The following is a 22,472-nucleotide window of genomic DNA, read 5'->3' on the forward strand; positions in this document are numbered from 1 at the left end:
TGTTTTCCTTTTCCTGAGATTCTATTTTACCAATAAAAATATTATTTAATTGAGTTCGTGTAAAATCCGCTAGAACTACGATTACATCAATTCTATTATACGGTTGTATCCAACAGTGAAATGGTTACGTGATTTAACGATTTTTTTTTTTTTTTTTATACAGGCACCAGTATTACGCGTAGTTTTGCGGTTTTACTCACGTATAAGGCTATGACGCGACGGCTTTTCATAATAGCCCAAAAGTAATTCTCTAGTGACTCGTTTTGTTTTTCTATCCTGTTTTCTAACCACCAACCCTCCTCCTCCCACGAACGCACCATGTATAGAGTATAATATTAACGTAAACGCGTGTTGCGCGCACTCCACTCCTCCTGCAGCTACGCCATATTACTCTGTGTATACTGTATAATACCTACTCGGTCGACCCGCTATATAAACATGTATGCACAATCACAACGAGGTCGGGTGAATCTGCGTAAAAATGAAACATCGTCGTTGGCGGCGGCGGCGGCAAAATTTCATTAAGCTCTGCCAAACAACGTTTTACGACGTTATTGTTGGCCATCAAATCCTGTCGTTGTCGTCTAATGAAACCCTCGGGCCGTCGAGCGTTGCCACCACCCCCTCTTTATTCTCCCGGTGCGCAATGTGCGTGTGTCGTCGGCATAGCTGTGGAAATGATATATAATATATATATAAAAAAAAAAAATCATTTCACCCCGAGAATGACGTACCTCGGTCGGAACAACTAGCCAGCGAATCGACGGCGAGGAAGGACGAAGGGAACGGCTGTAAAACAACGTCTAAACTGCCTCGGCGTTAAAGTCCGCTCGCACACGGTTATTATTACAACGACAAGTCCACGTGCACACACAATTATTACGTTTATACATACACGCGACACAATATAACAAAATTGTATATATATATATATATATATGTGTGTGTGTGTGTGTGTGTTTATATATATATTTAAAGGTATGTTCAGCGTGCGTACATCGTTTTAATGATACCCTATAGTCCAATGGGGCGTAAATAAAAACCAATTTTTTTTCGATACACCCTCTAACGTTATACTATATAGCTATCGTGTGTTCAGCGCACAGCAGGTAAAAGTGTAAAACACTTAACGGCTCACTGATTTGAGACCACCGACGTTAAAACGAGTAAATACTAATGTGTATTCGCACATCCCCACAACGTTTTCTAATGTTTCTATTGTATAATATGATTTAATTATACGCGATGTGAACCTATATTATTATATTATCGTGATGATGTGCGGGCCCGGCGGATCTGCCGATACTTGCATATCTAACGTTAAAGAAAACTCATTACAATACGCCCGACTGTTGATTAATGTCGTGGCAAAAAATTGATGTAAAATAATACGGTGACAGCTTATTTCTTTAAAAGCTGTTTAAAATGCGCATAAAAGAATAAACCTGACTTGGTGTCTTTGAGTTTGAGTCATTGTGTGCGATCACGTCTTACTAGGTAAACATGACTATATTGTTGAATTATTACGAACGAGTATTTGTCATCTAACTCATCTACACTGTCTTGATCATAAAAATTATATCACAAACTCGTGTAGCTATTTTAAATGATGACCAAAAACTCCCAACTAATAATGAAAATAATTAATAATTATTAGGACAAAGAGTGGCCCACCTCAGTGCCGTAACTGCCAAAACTACGGTCACACCGCAAATTATTGCCACCATCCTCCACGGTGTGTCAAATGTGGGAGTGACCACCATACCGAAGACTGCACCAAATCCAAAACCAGTCCAGCCAAGTGCGCCCTATGCATGGGTAATCACACTTCCAATTACAAAGGGTGTCAATTTTTCAAAGCTCTTCTCAAACGACGCAAAATCACTCAATCAAAACCACAGAATCCGATTGCGGTACCCATTTCTCTTCATCACCAGACTACCCCTCCCCCTCCCAAAACTTCTTACGCCTCCGTTACTAACTCCAAAAATATACCTCTACCCAATATCCACGCAATTGATAATCCACTAACTAAATTTTTATCTGAACTTTCCTCTTTAATCACTCCCCTCATTACGCTCCTTTCAGTTGTTCTAAATAAACAGATTGTTCCATAGTCCGATACTCTGATACCTTTCTTATCACATAATTAAATTGAATTTAAATATTTTTAATTGCCAGTATGTAAATGTAATTAATGTACCTATAGGTCTTCAATTCATATTATTACTGTAACATTTTAGTCTATATCATATAATTGTAATGTTTAATTTTGTACCTGTACAATCGTAATTGTCGAGCTATCATAGTTTCAACTAATAGCTAATAAAATAAAAAAAAAAAAAAAAAAAATTAATAATTATATTTTAATTACGATTAAATATTTATTATGTTATAATTATTTTTGATGTATTCTAAGGTTGTCTAATTTTAGACTTGTATAAAATGGCACTTTAAATATAATAAAATTAATTATAATTAAAATTGGAGAAATTGAAAACAGTTGTCTGTAAAGCATAAATCTGTTATAGGTAATAATATATATTATATACTAAACAAATAATTGATTCATACTTCTATACTTAACTAAAACACCGTATAATCGTAATTTATGATAAAAACTTTTATCTTGCCAGATAATTATAAAATTATAGCGGTTCACAACTATAACTCATTTTAATATATTTTATAATAATCAATTTATTTGTATACTTTGTTGTGTTTTAAATTGTATAGGTATATATTATTATACGAGTATAATATATAGGTAACGCAATTTTAAAATCAAAAATCGTTAATGGCAAATAATAAAGAATATAGAATATAAAGTGAATTATTTTCACGATGAAAAGATTCAAAGTAATAAAAAAAAATATGTGATTAAGGCTTTCCAAAAAAAAAAAATATGAATAATAATAAAGTTGTAAAAAATATGAATAAATATCTCCTCCCCTTTTTCACTAAATATAGTCAGATTTATCATAAAAAAAAAACCCATTAAAAATAATATTATAACTTATAAGTAACATTCGATGACATTGATTAGTGTTTTTTTTTTTTTATTGTATACACACTTGAACGTATTGGTTAATTGAAAATATTCCACAAAAATTCACTATGTAAACTCGAACAACAGCCGTGAATGAAATATAAATAATGATGTATCGATATATATATGCGTATTATATACAATATATAATGTATATTGTTTGAAAATTATTTAATTCATTATTATTATTTTAACTATAACGCTGCGTTATTATTTTGTTCGATTTCAACCAGCATAAATTAAAATTATTCATAATAAACACTGACTTTTTTAAAAGTTAAACAATTTTAATTTTAAATTTAAAAAATAAACAGCATTTATAAATATTGGTTAACACTGATTTAGCATTTATAATTTATGTATGTATTAATATTAGTAATTTATTATGCATACTACTAGAATGACTTAGATGGTTTTGGTGCCCTTAAAATATCTATTGAATGTGCAGAATCCTTCCTGTGATTGGCATAGATAGGTCAGTGTGTAATCTCATCGAACAACAACCCGATCTGATTCATTGATACTCCAATTTCTACCTTACACATGATAAGAGGAGGTAAATTTCTTAAACTCGTACCTAAAACAGTTGTTTAACTGGCCTAAATACTCATGTGCTACCTATAGTAATTCGTATCATCGATTGTACCTGTACGTCTAACTTGAACCTGCTCCTATATTATACAGTTCCAGTCTCGAAAGAGATGATGCCGATCTCAAGATTTTTTCCTCGACCGCTCCAAAATGAACATTGGACCCATGTGCTCTGCCGATTTCCACACCTAAATAACGGAAATAGTACATACATTAAATCTATTCGACATTTATGATATATTGTGATTTATTTATTTATAAAAATCAATTTTTGTAACTTTTTAATAATTTTTAAACATTGAGGTAATGTTGATTTTATTTAAATTCTCAATTGTATTTTGATAACATATACATTTTTTACGTAAGTTATTATATTATCTTAATATAGTGTAATAATTGTAAGTCAGAACAAAGGGAAAGCGAGGTTGCGTAATATTCATTTCAAAATTTGGTATTCTAAAAACAGTTAGGTAACAACCACGGATTTCAAATTTGATGTTGTTCAACAAACCAAGTTTTATATTATAATATACAAACCAGACATTCTTTAAATATAAGATTACACTTGCACAGTGTTTCATAATATTATATTCTACCAAACTATAAAACAGAAGATTATCACTTGTCTACTTATTAATAGATATTGTCTTATTCTTTTATCGAGATGAATGAAATTAAAGGTTAGGCCTTTCTCTTTCCACAGATTCAATTTCATTAATATAAATTGCTCATTATAAATGCATCATCTTATTTAAAATAGAAACAATATATTAACATTTGAATAAAAATAAAATACATTTTTTTTAACATCAAGAAAATGTTAAACCTATTAAGTTTGGTTACGTTTAAGTAGTTAACTTAAATGTGCGTATTACAAAAGCATATTTTTAAAATAACGTATACGTGTCATATTATATTTTAATTAATTCAGCCCTAGTATAAGGATTATTGAGGAGTGGAGTACCTCTTATTTTTTAAAAATCTTTTAGCCTGTCCTTTTTAATTATATGTTCTTATCAATAAGAGTATAAGACATTTATAAATATTCTTGTATGTACTTTTTTTTTACACTTTTTCATCCACCTTCTATTTTTTCCCAATTCAAGTACTGATAGTTATTATTATATTATCAAGTTTAAAAGTAGATATATAATATATATTTTTATATAATAAATAAATTGGCATGACCAAGCCGAGACAAAACACCCTTAGTCCTTACCTACGACGATCCCGGTATTATACTAAGATTAATGGCGTTTGAACTTAATTTTTTTACTCCGGTGGGATATTTGCTTCTATAAAAGAGTCTCTAATATATTATATTGTTATAGGGTCGATCCTCGTTACCTCACGAGAGATACAAGGCTATTTGAAAAACTGCATACTTTGCCAAAACCCACGAACTGACGTCAAGTAGTTTTTGCCATTAAAATTCGACAGTTCCGTAAAGTATATTTTTTTCGTATTTCACTTAGGTAAAGCGCCGACGGTGTAGTAGTCCGAGGAGAAACTACTGATGTAAAAACAATCAAGTGTGTGTGTGTGTGTGTGTGTGTGTGTGTGTGTGTGTGTGTGTGTGTGTGTGTGTGTGTGTGTGTGTGTGCATATAACAATAATAATGATAATATCAGATGCGGCCGACCCTTGGAACGAAGGGCATGTTTTGATTATTTGCTGGAGCAATTGTTGAGTGAACAATCGCAATAGGCCAGTATAATAAACGTACACACACACACACGTGTATATTCATACTTATATTATACATCATATGTGTATAGTAATTGTCCGAATGTATGTAAGTATATTGTATACATATCATACACCTGCGTGAGTATAGTATATAGAGTATTATTATAGACGGATGTTGAAATGGTAGATGGGGTGGGGAAAATGTACCAGAGTATCGGGCACTGAGGATAAAAAAAAGCTGCGTGGTTTACAAAACCGGATTTAAAAGCCACGGGCTTTTGTTTGGCCAAGTGCGATCTTCTATCAAATCATATACGCCTGCATGATATTATCCGCATTACACGTACGTCGTATTCGTATATTGTATAACATTATATATAAATTATACCTATAGGTAACATAAAATACACCCCGAGGCGATATACATCTTTATTGATAAATGTTGAAAATGTATCAACTCAACGCGATGTAGTGACTGAGTATTATAATTATATTCAATTATTATGGTTAGATAATATTGCGATAATTAAAACTCCAACGTTTTAGCTTTAAACGGCATATTTGCTCATTATTCTTGAATGATATGTTATGTTTTAAAGGCTCAAGAACGATTTCTCGTTAATGTGTCCATTAATGAATATTATGTAAGACTGCTATAACATTATCTTGTTTTAAATTAACAGAAATATAAACTTATAATAATTACTGAATTACATACCACAAATTATTCGTATGTACCTACTGTAAATAAAACACATTTTAGTGACAGAGAAAAACGTATGCATTTATGTTTATGAGTGCTAAAACTGATAGAATAATAACACCATAGCTCATAGTTTTGAATATTATTTAGTATTTTAACAGGTAAAATTGAACTTAAATAATTATATCTCGGCTTAATAAAAAAGCTTGTAAATAAAACGATTTTATAATTTTTTCATGATCTGGTTAATTGAGGGTAAATTTTAGAAAAGCCAAGTATAATAATATGTTAATCATCATTTTTGAAAACGCTTTTAAACTTCAAGTTAAACAATGAGTTTGAAATGTTTGAATTGATCGTAAACTTTATGTTTTATTTTATTTTTAGAAACTATTAAAATGTGTAAATTTTTTAAATTTTCCTAAAAATAATTTAATATTAACTACAATACAGAATATGCCAATTTATAAAAATAACTATGTCTCTGTGGTTTTAAAAAATATCGCAAAATCAGCAAAATAATTATTCACTTGATTACTTTAAATAGATATTATATAATATTATATTATTATATTATGCATAGACAACGTCAGGTCGACTGCACAACAACAACAACCACGCCTGGCCGTCAAATCGGTTTATTGGGCGCTATTACGATATTAAATTCTTATTATTATCCTCATCACCACTGCCATCGCCATTCGTTCGAATCATCGCAAAACACTGGTTACGGTGAACGTCACCCAATACGCGGAACAGCCGATCAGCCGGTACGTGGTCTGTTATGACCAACCGCACGGTTTCGCTACCGACGAACTTCCGGTATTCTGCTTCAGATCCGTCGACAAGCGCGGTCTTCACGTTGCCCAAAGTCACGTTCACTTCGCCCGTCGTCAACGCCCTGATCGTGGTGATGATGACATTCTTCACTGATAAATCACTGAAAATGGAAATCCGAGGTGTAGTATGCACCCACGTGTAAGTGGGGACAGTATAGTTGCACTTTGACAATTATGATATTATTTGTAACAATAAGTCAAGTTTTTGCAGTCATATGTTGAATATATTTTTTTTAGCCCAAATATTTGGATGAGTAGAAAAATACAATTGGTTTTTTCGGTGGTAATCGGTGACAACGTGGTTATAGGGTACTGACAAAAAAATATGAATAATCGTTAAAAAAAAATAATGCTTTTTGAAAAATTTTATTTTATAAGTACTCCAAAATCATCTTATATTAGATCCAATCATCTAATATAAGTAACCAGTTAAAGATCAAAAAAAAAATAATTCATAATCGGCATTCGACTTAATTTATCTACCAAATTTTTCTTATATTAATTTAACAAAAAAACGTATTATAAACCGCTGATGCTTGATCCAAAATATTTTAAAATTCATTATAATTTATAACATTTTAGAGGTATACAAAACATGTTAAATGTTGGCATGTAAGTATACTTACTGTAGTAATTTTATGTACTGCATTCCGACTTTTTCAGACGTAACCACGACCAATGATTCAGGTCCCAAATCGCTTACGATGTTAGGGATGTTTGAAATAAAATCAATCACTGTGTTTGCCGACTCCTTTATATACAACGGAAAAACATGTAGGTATAGGTATCTAATATCCGTATGAACTACGTGTCCGATTGTTCGAAAAAAAAATACTAAACGTTCCGTTTTGCTTATACAGCAATCGTATTCAATACTACGACTAATACAATAATATATTACACAAATACCAAGTAATCATCCGTTAATTCCATTTCCTTGAGTTTTTCTGAATAATCGTCGATTTTGCACTGCAATTCAAAACACGTATTGATTTGTTTTTCCAACAGGAAATTGTCGTTTCGTGATGTATCCTAAAAAACACGAGTCAATTATCAATTTAATACGCACACCATAAGTCCGTAAATAAGTACAATCACAGTGGAGTCACCACCTTGACCAACACTCTGCAGCTATTATAACAAAACTTATTATATTATATAATATGTGTGGGTATGTGATACCTTCAAAATATCCTCAAATTTCTCCATGTTTTCGTGTAACTCGATTTTAACAGCTTCAATCATACAAGTGAGTTCGTTTTTATTTAATTCCGATAACTCAAAAATATTTTTCATTGACATAATGACTTAAAAAAATAATAATTAAAAAATTAATTAATCAGAATCGCTTGAATTTTCTAACAATATAAAGTCAAACGTAACGTTATGTCTTATACTTATGTATTATATAAAAAAAATTAAATTAAAAAAGAAATTGATTTTTACAATTTAATAATAAACGAGTAATCTTACATAGATATGAAATCAAAAGTCAAAGCGTATTATATACAATTGTTATACTTAATAAATGTTTTAGTTTCTGCAAATCGAATGTAATTCTTGTTCGTTTTACTTGTAAATCATAACATCGTTATTGATATTTAAATTACATATTAGTAATAATAGGCCAGATACTATAGGTAATACAGTTTTTGATTAAACATTATTGAATGGTTTATTAAATAAATGTGAAGAGTTCGAGTTAGATACCATCACACGCGTTTATATATAAAAAAAAAAAATGTTATCGCCTAGCTCAACGACACATTTACATAACATTTATTTTAAAAAAAATTGAATTGAATCGTATAAAATATTGAATACCTAAACCCTAAACCGACAACTGAGTTTTGAAGTCTAATTCTTATATACCTGGTATAAAACCTCCATTTTGCGAAATCGCTCGGGGCCAACTGATTTTACCGTTATAGGCAGTCTAAAATATACGAGATCTAGGTTATACGGGGACTGTGGTTATTTTCTGTTCTAAGGAGATTTCTGTCTTAAAGGGGATCCTTTATAAAGAGGGTTTATCATACATATATATAAATTATAATATATAATGCAGTTTCATTACTTGGTAACCCGAATAGATACTGCCGATACTGGTTCAGTGGTATGCAGATGATATGAACAACTAAGTATGGTAATTTAAACAGCATAATCAAAACTGATTGTCCATTTCTTATCGAGCGTTAACATTTTAAAATGCCTATAATCGCTACACAAACTAATGTTTTGTTCTATATAAGAAAAAATAAATAACAAAAAAAAAGGCATTTTCTGCTATAAACGTTTTGATGAGTGGCGAGTAAAACAGCTAATAATTAAATAATGATTGTTTTCAATAGTAGTAATATTGATAAATTTAAATAACGTTAAAATATTAAAAATATATAGTTTAAAATGTTTCTTTTCAGCACCATTTATAATAAATTAATAATAATTTTGTTTCAAGCGTGTAATTACATCAGAGAAGTGATTTTGTTGAATATCACTCGATGGCAATAGAACACCCAGCATAAAACAATGGTTATTCATTAGATCAGTGGCTTATTTAGTAGGGGACATTAGAGAGGCATTATCTTTCCCTTTTTTTATGTATCGTTTAATGACTTCCGACTATTCGAATTCACATTTTTTTTACTCTTTAGTCAGAAAAATAAAAACATTTAAATTGTATTAGGTCTCCTTGTTTATCGTACGACTATTGTCGTAGAATATTGAATATACAATTACAATAAATGTATCGATCGATCGATCTACAATCAGTAGCGGCTCGTGAGTAAATATTTTGGGGAAACTTTAATTATTAATAGTTTCTATAAAATATAATCTCCGTAAAACAACGAATAAAAAAACCCTTTTACTGGAAATTTTAATATACTTAAATAGCTAAATAATTGTATATACATACATTTATACTGTTTAATGACATCATGGTTTATCAATCTTTATGTAAACTAATTCCATTCTGCAATCTTTTTTATCTGCAAACTCGTCAATAACACACTCTCTTCAGTTAGGATAAACGTACAATAATTATTATGAAATGTAATAAATAATGACGGCGTACAGTGACCAACGACGACGCGGCGGTACAACATAATATATAATATCGCGAACTCAGTTTCATTATCTTTTTTTTTTTATTTATAATACATAATACGCAGCTTATTCTCCCCGACCCGACCCCAATCACTGGCCAATGACCAATCACTGTTAACATTACACGTTACGATTGAAACTGTCGGACGACCGTCGTCTAAACAACTAAAATAATATTTCCATCGAAATAATTATTAATAGGTTTTAGATTTTGTGGTCTTCGAATTTCAATAATAATAACAATAAACAATGAAAACAATATATTTTTAAATTCAGATAAAAAAACTTTTATTCGTTTTTATTATTTACATGGTGTTTTTCTTAACGGTAAACAAATCGCCCTTGTCCACAATTACCACTGAATCATGTGTCCTATAGCAAACGCATTAATTACTAATAAAAATACTTAACCGATAAATTTGTTTGAAACGATGTTGCATGTTAAATTAGTATCTTCCTAATAATTATCGTAGCAGTTATTTAATTTTAGTTTAAATGTATGTACGATTTAATGTACCTACTGAATATATCAATTTTGTCTATTGATAAAAAACTACACATTATTAATTATATAAAATGATAAACTCCAGGCACGTACACATGGGGGTGTTTTGGGTGTTCAAACACCTCCCGAAATACTTGGGTTTTTGTATGGTTATTCACTTATTCAATTTTAATGTTAATATTGTTATACCAATGTTTGTATTTAAAAAAAGTATTTAAAGTATAACTAATTTTCATAAAAAAATTTTGTACATTTATTAAAAAAAGTTCTACTTTTCAATAACTGATTTTCAAAAACACCCCCCAAAACTGTTTTCTGCGTATGTCCCTGATAAACTCGAAAAATAAAATAAAATAATCTATTATTATTAGTTAATTACAAAATTGTATAAAATACAAATTTACTTAAGTTTAATTAATTCTTACACACTTTTGATAATTCTAAATGTTTACGTATTATTAAATAATAAATATCCCTCCGTTTGACAGCGTATTAAACACACCATTGTTATTACATATTAAGGTAATGCACAAGCACAATACATAATATAGGTATATACTATTATTATATTATATATCATCAACTTGAAATGGTTATTTTACATTTAAATGGTAAACGCACTCATTACATCAAAAGTATTAAATTATCGAAAAAAAATATACACTTTTGAACTGTTAATATTTTTCAGGATAGGTAATCTTTGAAATCATAGCCCTGTGTATGGTAAATAAGAAATTACGTAGTTTAATACACTGTCATATTATGCTAACCCAATGACACAGACATCTGACTCGTCATTAATATAACTTGTTGACGTCCATACAATACTGAGCTTCAAACAATAAAAGTACAGGTATATATTTAACATGGAAGATACAAAAAAAAAGTTAGAGATTTCTTTTTCTTTTTTCAAAACCTTGATTTTTAACATTCCTCGTTATTATATAGCACACGCATACGCGCGCATGCGTAAAGTGTAATATCTTATCAACTCGAGATTTCTAAAGAGCCGGAACATCAAACATTTTCTTTTAACGGAAGAAAATGAACTCGATGCCACCGAAGTCTGTTTTTCCTCCCCCATTTAATATATAAGCACTGAATTCCAATACCGACCACACAGAAGTATTTCTTTCTTCTATTTTTTTTTCTTTCTTCAACTCTCTTTAGCCTTTTATTCATTTATTTTTTTTATTTTTATTTTTCAAACGAATTTCTCGTTTTAAGCACGCGATATTAATTTGATCATATTTAATAAATCCATACTCGAATATATTATTATATTATACATGGACACTGCGACGAAGATCGAAAGGATGAAGTGATGACCCTTTACACCAGACGAAAAGAATAATGTCAATAACTCTATCAAAGAAAATAAGTACATGTCTATAATATTAATTATTATAATAATAACCCAAATGTGAGCATACTTGGCGTATAATAATCACTCAAGTATTTGAGACTTCTTGCCACTTTTTTAGGTACTGGGGATTTGGTTAGAAAATATATCCAAATCATTAAATTTTATTATATTCAACGGCGATGGATTTTACATTTACATTTTTTTTTTTATTCTCGATCAGACATATACATTATTCTCTTATATACGTTATCTCCAAACCACATTATATGTAAAACGATCTTAAAAATAAATCATGCAATCCGATACGTGAAAAATAATAATATATTGCTATTCGCCAATTAAAATTTAAAAATCTGTGAACTAATGGGATACTGTATAGTTATATTATAATACTCGTCGGTTTAACGTGGTTTTGTAAATGTTTAATCTAACTACGCCGATAGAGTAACTCATAATGTCATTAACAAGTATTATACTTAATACTTTAACTACATTTTTATATTCTATTGAATTAATATATTTTTTTTAATATTTTAAAAAAATAATTGTACCTACTTATTGTTTTTTAAATTAAAAGTATAAGCCCCATTAGTGTCTAATATAATATTGTTCAGGGAATTATTTTAGAAAAATTCAATAAAATTAATATCATGTAATTGATTGTGATATGATCAAAAATAAAAAACGTTTAGTTTACACTTTTAAATCATCAATAAACAAGTTATAAATTATAATGATTACATTTCTTAAAACACTCATTACAATATTATTTAAACTACTTATTTATATTTTATCAAATTTTTAAACCAATACATTTTGAACTACGCAAATTAAACTGGTAACTGTGTTTGATAGTTTTTATAATTATTATCCTTTAAAATACTTATATAAATAAGTACCTACTTATAGGTATTAAACTCTGTTTACATTTAGTTAGATTAAAATGTATACTTATATAATATTTATTAATAATAATTAGTTTAAAATATCAGTTATAAATAAATTATTATAATTTTAATCATTTTAGTTTTATCAAAATTGAATAATTATTACATAACTCGAATCAATTTTCAAAGGTTAACACATAATATTCTAATACACATTTTTAATCATTTCATAATATAAATTAATAAAAAAAAAATATTTTTATTTTCAATAATTCATTAATCATTATTCTTTACGTTTATATAATAAAATGTAATATGCATGTTCAAGTTTGTATTATATGGTAATATTAATTTTTAATTAAACTATCTATAATTATTTCACTTTGAAATATCATTCAATTTTCCATTTCTACTAAATAGTAATATAAATATTTGTTTTAATTTATAACATTTCATGGTATCTTATATTTTATGCAATATTTATTATATTATATTAGTTATGTATATATACAGAGTCGTTCTTTCATCATTAAACACTCATTATTTCGTCGACCTTTTACATTTTTTTGAAAAAATTTTGTTTTATGCTTTTTTCAAACTAGATGAAATTTTTATTTTTTTCGTCCTTTTATTTAATAGTGAAACCACTATAACTTTTGATTTTCAAATGGCAACCTATACTTAAAAATTAAAATACACTAAATTAATAGGGCTATTTTTTTATGAATTTTAACGTTCAAATTATTATTATTCATTAATTTTTTAGCGAGATATAGCTTTTCAAAGTTGGGCGGTTTTTATAATACTTTTTATTTAATATCTCTTATAATAGTCATATGTATTAAACTTGTTATCGGCTATCGACGTAATGATGAACTATGTACCGGTAGTTGTCAACGCCTCACAGCCATAATAACCTATATGACAAACACCTAAAAACTTCAAACCACCCAACTTTGAACAGTTATAACTCATTAACGGTTAAATGAAAAATAATAATTTTAATGATAAAATGTATAAAAAAAATAGCCCTATTATTTTATAACATTTTAAATATAAGTTTCCATTTGAAAATCAAAAGTTGATAGTGATTTCACTATTAAATATAAGGGTAAAAAAAATAAAAATTTTAGAAAAGCATAAAATTAAACATTTAAATAATTCAATACTTTTTGAAATACTGAGTGTCTAATGATAAAAGAATCACCCTGTATATAATATTCATAATTTTAACAACTAAATTCTGAACTCTTAACTTAAAATCAAAAATTAATTAAGCATGTTAATGTAAAATTAAAAAATATATTACATAATAATTACTCTTAGTATTATTATTATTATTGAATTGTTATCTCAGAAATAATTATTAATTATTATATAATTTGATAACACTTCAGAGATTGTTTGTAAATTAAAAGTATTTATTTTTTTTAATTTGACGCTTATTTGTTCATACTATACTCTAAATTGAATTTTTTTTTAACTTAACATTCGATAAATTTAATCTGGTAAATGTAAAAATTATGTTATCAACATTTCATATAATTTTGTCAAACATGGGTTAAAATTCATTAAATGTAAAAATTACATTAAGCAAACGTACGATTTTATTTAAATTTCCGGATGAACATAGAGCAATATGTATTACAATTTACAATATGATCTATAATTTTATCCACACAATTAAAAAGAAGATTTAAGCAACTAACTTATAACGCTAACTTATTCATAATAATTCGATAACTTTATTTATTACAAATAATATTTATTTATTTATTTTATTTTTCAGAAAGATACCTAATGGTTATCTCTGAATAAATACATATTATGTGGAGGCTCAATGTTTATATATACATAATATTCAAATGAAAGATAATATATACAATTGATATAGGTCAACATAGGAAAGAATTTGACTAGTAATTTTTCTAAATTATATTAGAAATTGTGTATAGAGAAAACTGAAAATAAAATTAAAAAAAAAAAATTATTTTTCTTTTAATAATAATCAAATTTAGACGATTTAAATGATGTGATCATGTGCAAAAAGAAGTAAACGATCAATTTTTTTAAGTAACCTGTCATAAAATGTAATATTAAATTGTTATAATTAGGTTAAGCAATAAAATACTCCAATGGAAATTAACCTTTTTAATTATTCAATGTCGTGAAAATATAATAGTATACACACATAATTTTCTAATTGGCTTTATGAAGTATATTAATAATCCAATAACAACACAGTTCAACAAATGTTATCATCTATATTCTATAGGAAAGATAATTTTGATTAATGGATTCCTATTTAGGTAAACTTTGTAACAATTTAAGTTCTTACACATAAATTCAAACTTTATGTGAATCTTACTTAAGTGTTCCTTAACATTTATATATCTTAAAAGTCACAGGCTTAGAAGTTTACGAGAAGTTGTTGTTCATTCCAAAATATAATGAAATACTTAACTAAAACCAAGCAAACATATTTTTTGTTGGTTTTTACTTTTTTTTAGTAAACTCTGAACGAAAAAATACATTTATACATTTTAAAATGCTATGTGTTTATTTTTTTTGTTTTTCGGTCATGATCAAATTTTATAAATTGTAAAATCGGACACCGGTCGTGTGTGATGTATGTATATAATATTAAAACAGCGCGTTGAACGAATAGTAGAGGGTTTGTAAAATTAAGTTTCAAATAATCGAGATTTTACCGTATATTAGTTTATTACAGTTTGAAAAATAGATTTTTGGTAATGCTAAAAAACGTTTTAGCATTCAAATAATAAGCGTAAGTAATTGTAGTAACCATAAAATATTTTGTCATAACATAACAATTATTTATTAATTACCTACGATACATATGTATTCATAATATTTTACTCTACAAATATTACCAGGTGTATTTTGTTTCAATAAAATAATAAACAGGTACAAAACAATGAGTGCAAATAAATTGAAGATTTATTTTTATAAATAAATTAAAATATATATCAAAATTGTAGCGCGAGTGGTTAGGTAAAAAATTTAGGGAAGCAAAACTGCATGCTTAAAAGGACGCGATGCTCGCATATAATAATTATGGCTATTCAACAAAACAAATTTAATTTCAATAGAATCCATTTTGTGTTGTAGTTTTAACATTATAGTAAATTAACTTATTATCAAAATATAAAAAGATAAGGATATTGTTCGTATTATTTTGTTGGTTTTTTTTATTTTCATTCATTTAAGTTTTACTTCGGTAAACTATTTCCAAAGTCCCAAAAAAGCTTTTATTACTTTTTTCCTTGTGTACAAAAATATAAAAATTAAAAAAATTAAAAATTGGAAGTATAAACGCTAATTTAAGAATAATTACTTTATATTCATATTTAATAATGACTATAACGACAATCATTATATATAATTATTTAAAAAGATACCTACCAAATAGTAGGTATGTAACTTGATTTGAAAATATAATATAACTTCTTTAAGGTACTTATATTTTATACGTAAGTATTTTACCTCAAGTTACAAATTGCAAAAGTTTTTTCGATAAAAGCGTTTAGAAATTGTTGTTTTAGCTAATAAACGTAACACGCAACGTTTTATTAACCCTGTAAATTAATGTAGTGATTTTATATTATAATATACTTTACTTTGTTGTTTAAGGAATTAATTACTACACATTTCTGTTAAAGCACGTAATTAACTTTACTGATATACCCAAAAATATACTGGTCTCAAAATAATCTTGTATTTTTCAAAAAACCTCGGTTTATTTATAATAAAAAGATTTTATTATTATGAAACCTATACCAATAAAAAAATGAAAATCAATTTTAAATTGCAAGTTTTTTAATAATATTTTACATTTAAATATTTTTATATGAATATCCGAACAACATAATCATTACTGCACATTATTTATTAAGCCTATGTTTTAATATTTATTGACATTTCTTTTCGGTATTGGTTTAGTTTGAATTTATTCTATGAACAACAAAAATTAATCTCGTCTGACATTGCTCGACTTGATACAGAATAATGGATATTATTATTATTGTTAATTTAAACATTTTAAACATTGAAATAATCATTTTTTGTGTTGTGAAATATTATTTTAAATATTTTCAATAAAACTATTAGAATTTACTTATTTTTTAAAAACTTTTGTGTTAAATACTTACTCTATGTTTTATTTTTGACTTTTGAATTTAAGTAAATTTAGGATTGAAGTTGGTATTTACTGTAGAAGTGCAGATAAAAAGTTCTTTGATTATTCTGTAATATAGGTAATAAATGTAACATACAAATGGACATTTTATGACGTATTGTGTTTGAGTGTCTTTGCGTACAAAACAAAGCATTGTTTGTATACCATCAAACATCAATTATGTCATAAACTCTAGCCTATATGGCTACATCCATGTATTAATTGAAAGCAATATCCTGATGTTATACGTGTGAGATTAATAGTAGAATACAATATTGATGTATCTGTATAGTGTACAGTGTACACATACTGACCATGATTAAATATTGATAAAATTAATTATATATTTCAAAAGCTATTTTTTACCACTCAATGTGACCGTAAAAAATAAGCTTAAGACAAATATGTATGTGTAGGTGTGTGTGTAAACTCTGTAAACTATGCACAACCAAGCCTATCACACTCATATTTCTGAAATATAATATATCCAAGAATGTACACCTCGAAACCTATTTTTAATTTTTGTATTTTAAAAAAGGATTAGTTGAATCCAGAAAAATAAACATTTTTGATTTATATACGATCTCCACCGGTTATAAAAATAAAATAGTTATTATAACTGTATACATTTTAGGCCTTTATTTTATATTTGATCAAAACCACCCAAAGGTGGTTAAAAAAATGTATAGTTTACATTTAACGGAGTTTAATACAGCGTAAATGTACTTGCATTATTTACTTTGTCACGAGCAACGCCGAGCATGATCAGAATACAATATATCAATACAAAATAAAATAAAATAATATAAATTACAAGTGATTTGACAAGATCAAAAATTATTTATTGAATGGAAACGTGGGAGTGGCTACAGCTCCAATTGAAGACAAAATGAGTAAAATATATCAAATACAGAAACCTTTAAGCAGCGCGTCACCCTTTATATTATTATTATTATTATTATTATTATCATTACAAGTTATACGAGTAACTTTATTTTTAAAAGAAAATATTTGTAGAAAATGATGAGAGTTTTGAAGTGTAGAATTTCTCTTTTTTTCGCCCCTCACCAGTCACCCGACGTGCGTTGTTTGTGAGATTCTGTAACGACCCGATAAGACGATACTCGTACATATGTGTAACAGCAGAAGGGAGTTTGTGTGCAAAAATACTGTAGTCGTCACCGCCACTGCCTTATTGTATACGTATATTTATTATATAACATATATTTGTGTATACATTTTCACTCAGAATCATCCGAGTCTGTATCGATATTGCATTATATATAATATGGCTTTCTACGACAAGATTCAATTTATCTCTAAACATATATTTATGTATACCTACATAATATAATAGCATATTATTGTACCAACTAACGAAGTGTTTAATATACTTTCGATTATGTTTTTATTAAGTATTCAAGTTGCGTAAGGTAAAAAATAGGTATACTATCTTAGCTACTGAACTTATTATTATTATTTTTTTTTTACTTTTAACCTTTCTGCAATAAATCTATTATTAGGTTAATATATTTATATAAAAATAAATTGTGATACCTACTTTATTTATACTCTACTAAAGTCCTAACTGTCCATCCAGTATGTACCTCAGTAGGAACGGAACAGAAATTCAAACAATTCTGAGACTGCAAAATTACCATTTTTATAACTTTTATTTTAAAATATACAAAACAAAAAATGTATAATTTAAAATCTCCGGCATTTAAGAATGTTAAATTGTATTTATATTAAGAAATACATTTGTTTTTCTTGTAAAAAAAAAGTAACTAAAACTAGATCTAAAAATGCTGATGGTACAAAAGTTGTGGATGACTTACAAAAGTATTATAAAGTTGTTTTTATCATCTGTAAGCATAAATAGGTAGGTAATATAATAAACACACACATAATATACTTGGTATATTTCATTTTTATCTCAATTTATAAAACATAAAATTAGTGTTCCCAACCATGCACACTGTTGACTCTTTTTCATTTTTTCATTCTGGTGTTACCGCTATCATCGTCATTTCATTTTTCTGGCATCTCATAAACAAATTGTTTAATACACAAACTCTGTTTGATAACTGAATAATATAATGTATAATTTAAAAATATTATTGAGCTTTTCATTTTTATAACCGCTAATATTATAAACCTGTAATGTTTTTACCACCCTCCACTACGACCCATTTAAGCTTAACCGATGACCGAAATCATTGTACTTATATTTTTATACATGCATTATTTAATACAGGTCATACATTTGTCAATATACACTTCAAAATTGTATATTATTGGTATAACTGTTATATACTTGCATAGGTTTGTACTAACGATTTATAAATACGTATTTATTTTTAAAATAGATATTACGGAAATTAATATTTTTCAATAAAAATTGCTGCGATGAGGTAAAATGATTTACTTCCATTTAAATTAATTATTCAAAACGTTTCAATGTCGTATATTCATCATTTATGATAATGTTTGAGGTATTCCTGTTTATTTGGATTCGCGTTAAAAAAGAAAAAACAATTTATAACAACAGAAAAATGTGACCGATATTATGTTGTTGACAAGACTAATGAAAGCTTATTTTTTATGAAAAAAGTAATTTTATTTTACCAAATATACAACGCATTACAAACAAAATATATTTATTATTGCTGCGACAACATTTTTTAAATTGAATTGACCACAATGAATATTGTATTGGTGATATTAATTTAAACTATAATAACTTATTATAAACTTGAAATATTTGCGTTTCGAGAGATGTTCTCAGATAAAATAAACATTATCGATCCAAATGAATTACACTAGTTATTATAAAGTATATAGGTCATAATTTTGGAATATAATATTTTAAATTTAGCGGTATTTTCAACAAGGTACGTAAATATATCTACTAAAATAATTCTAATGTATCGTTTGTTCATCATTACACTCAAGAGTCGAGATCAGATCATAACGCATTTAATGCATAAAAATACAATTGTTACAAAACATTTTTTTTTAAAAAGTAGGAATAAAAAAGGGATATAAAGAATATAAAAAATACATAAGCACATTTTTTTTAAAAAAAACCTCTGAAGTTTAAATTGTTTACTCCAACTGTACAGCAGAGCGACTTTTCTGATATATTATTTTAAGTCATTCGATGTGGACACTTTATGGGTTATTAACTCATTTTCTATTATTTCCTTTTAACGTACAATAATATTCAGATTGGAAGACGACAATCAATAACAATATACTTATAAATAATATTATCGACGGACAACGTCAATACCTAATATACATATTATAGGAAGGTACTACTTGCTTTCCAATAGTCTCGAATTACCACACCGCCTTTTTTTATACCCAGTGCTCGGCAAAGTCTATATAATACGCGGGTTAGGCGAGATTATCGATCGTATTTAAAACGTATGTGCAGTGCGTATTATATATACGTTTATATTTTCTTCCGTCTCCCGTATAATATAATAATATGATGCGATAAATAACGCGGTCTCGTCGGTAAATATCCGTACCGCGATCTGCACGCGTGAAATTATTAAAAATAATATAATATATTATTACGATATTATTATCGGTATTATCATTGTTATTATTATTGTGCGACCGCGGCGGTCACGACGCAAATTCGGTTCGATCGAGCGGGTGCGTGTCGGGGAGGCCCTCTCCTGACCGCGAGACGGAAGACGAACGAGAAAAAATGGGACGCCGGCTATACACTGGTGCAGGGATGACACGAAGGTGGCGGAGAGGTGCGTATATTGATTAAAAGCCGGGAAAAGCGCGCGCGATAAACAAACACGCACACACGCGTGGTCCGTGTGTGTGTATGTGAATATGGCCTGGCGCGCGTGTCGGCGGAGGCGGAGTGGGTCTGTGCACGCGAACTATATTGTGTACAACTACCTCTACCTATATATATATATAATACGTAGATGTGACGTAGAGGTGTGGAGATGCGTCGGATGCTGTGCGGTGGCGGCGGCGGTGTGACGGGCGAGCACAACGGGATTGGTCCAAATTCAATTAACCCAATCTAGTGCATGATGTGAGTGTTGTGTCTTTTTGTGTAAGCACAACAAAATATACATGTATATATATAAATATATATATATATATATATATATATATATATATACCGAATGATTATTTTATGACGAACCACTCATCGTTTTTTACCAAAAAAAACAATATTAACGTTTACGAAAATATTTCTTTTACATAAATGCAAGCGATAAAAAAAACGAAAATGTTTTGAAAAAAATATATTTTGTAACGTTATAGTTTTTTTTTAGTGTTTTACTTTTTTGCACGATGCATACGTGTTTAAATCCACATCCTGAAACAAAATGTCATTATAAATATTTTGATTGGTAAAAACTAAAAATCAAATAGGTATTCAAAGTTTAAATATGCGGTTAGGTTAGGACCAACATTTTATGTGGTAATTTTTATTTTCCAATCCACTCCGCTAATCTGTTCATTAAATACTTATAACTCAAAAACTACTCTTGAAAAATTCGACTTTTACACATAAAAAATACTAATCATATTTTAATTAGGAATATGAAATAAAAAATACATATTATCGTACAAAAAAGTAAAACAATAAAAAATTATAACGATCAAAAACATAAGTATGTAAGAATAATATTTTTTTATTAATAATAATATATATTTATTATAAATAAATATATAACATCCCAAAGAATATGAGTATTGTAATTGAAAAACAAAATTATCGTTCAATTAATATTTAAAGAGAATAATGGATTACTTACATATCGAATACAAATTATACATCAACGTATTAATATTTAAATTATAAATAAGATTTTAGCTTATAACAGAAATCGAAGAAAAAAAATTAAAGTTATGAATTTGATTACACATTCTTGGTATGCGATTCACCGGATAATTTGTAAAGTAATTATTTTTGAAATGAGGTATACCAATAAGTAGATTTATTCTAGAATTAAAAGGGCGTAGGTACTTTAAGGCCAATTATTTGCAACAATTTGGGACAATTGATAACACCATTAAAGATTTTATACACAAATGTGACATAAAATACTAATCATCTAGTTTTTAGTGTTTTTTCATAAACATTATCTTTGCATATATAATGTACAAGTAATATGCATATTGCACACAGATATATATCGCCGGGCGGGACACGTTTATTACTAGTAAAAAATAATATTATATTGTGACTTTTATTGGATAATGCGGCAATATATGATAAAATCTGTTAACATACTAGTTATAAGTTCGGAAAACTAACATTTCAAGAGGTGCTCGATTCGGTTATAACAATTTTAGCTCATTTGTTACTCGCTCTTTAAAAAAAAAAATTATCTATGCCTATCCAAAAACCCAAGTACGTTAATGATGTATCATTATGAACTTTTAAGATACGAGTATATTACGATTGTGTAACGTGTAAGACTTATTATTTTTCCAAAGATGAAGACCCATTTATTTTATTGATCGTAGATTAAAAATTCATTTCT

General features: G+C 27.8%; 1 protein-coding gene across 1 annotated transcript; it reads right to left on the bottom strand.

Moving 5' to 3' along the window:
* Positions 1 to 1,963: 1,963 nt before the first annotated feature.
* Positions 1,964 to 8,173, bottom strand: LOC132928889 (uncharacterized). The gene is made up of 6 exons (XM_060993834.1): positions 8,054 to 8,173; positions 7,781 to 7,903; positions 7,498 to 7,622; positions 6,688 to 6,972; positions 3,732 to 3,828; positions 1,964 to 2,137 (listed from the first exon to the last, which is right to left on the bottom strand). Exons 1-6 carry the CDS (start codon positions 8,171 to 8,173, stop codon positions 1,964 to 1,966), a joined length of 924 nt encoding a protein of 307 aa, XP_060849817.1.
* Between the last annotated feature and the right edge of the window lie 14,299 nt (positions 8,174 to 22,472).

The sequence above is a fragment of the Rhopalosiphum padi genome, chromosome 4 (genome assembly GCF_020882245.1).
Source record: "Rhopalosiphum padi isolate XX-2018 chromosome 4, ASM2088224v1, whole genome shotgun sequence".
In the NCBI taxonomy this organism is placed as follows: Eukaryota; Metazoa; Arthropoda; class Insecta; order Hemiptera; family Aphididae; genus Rhopalosiphum; species Rhopalosiphum padi.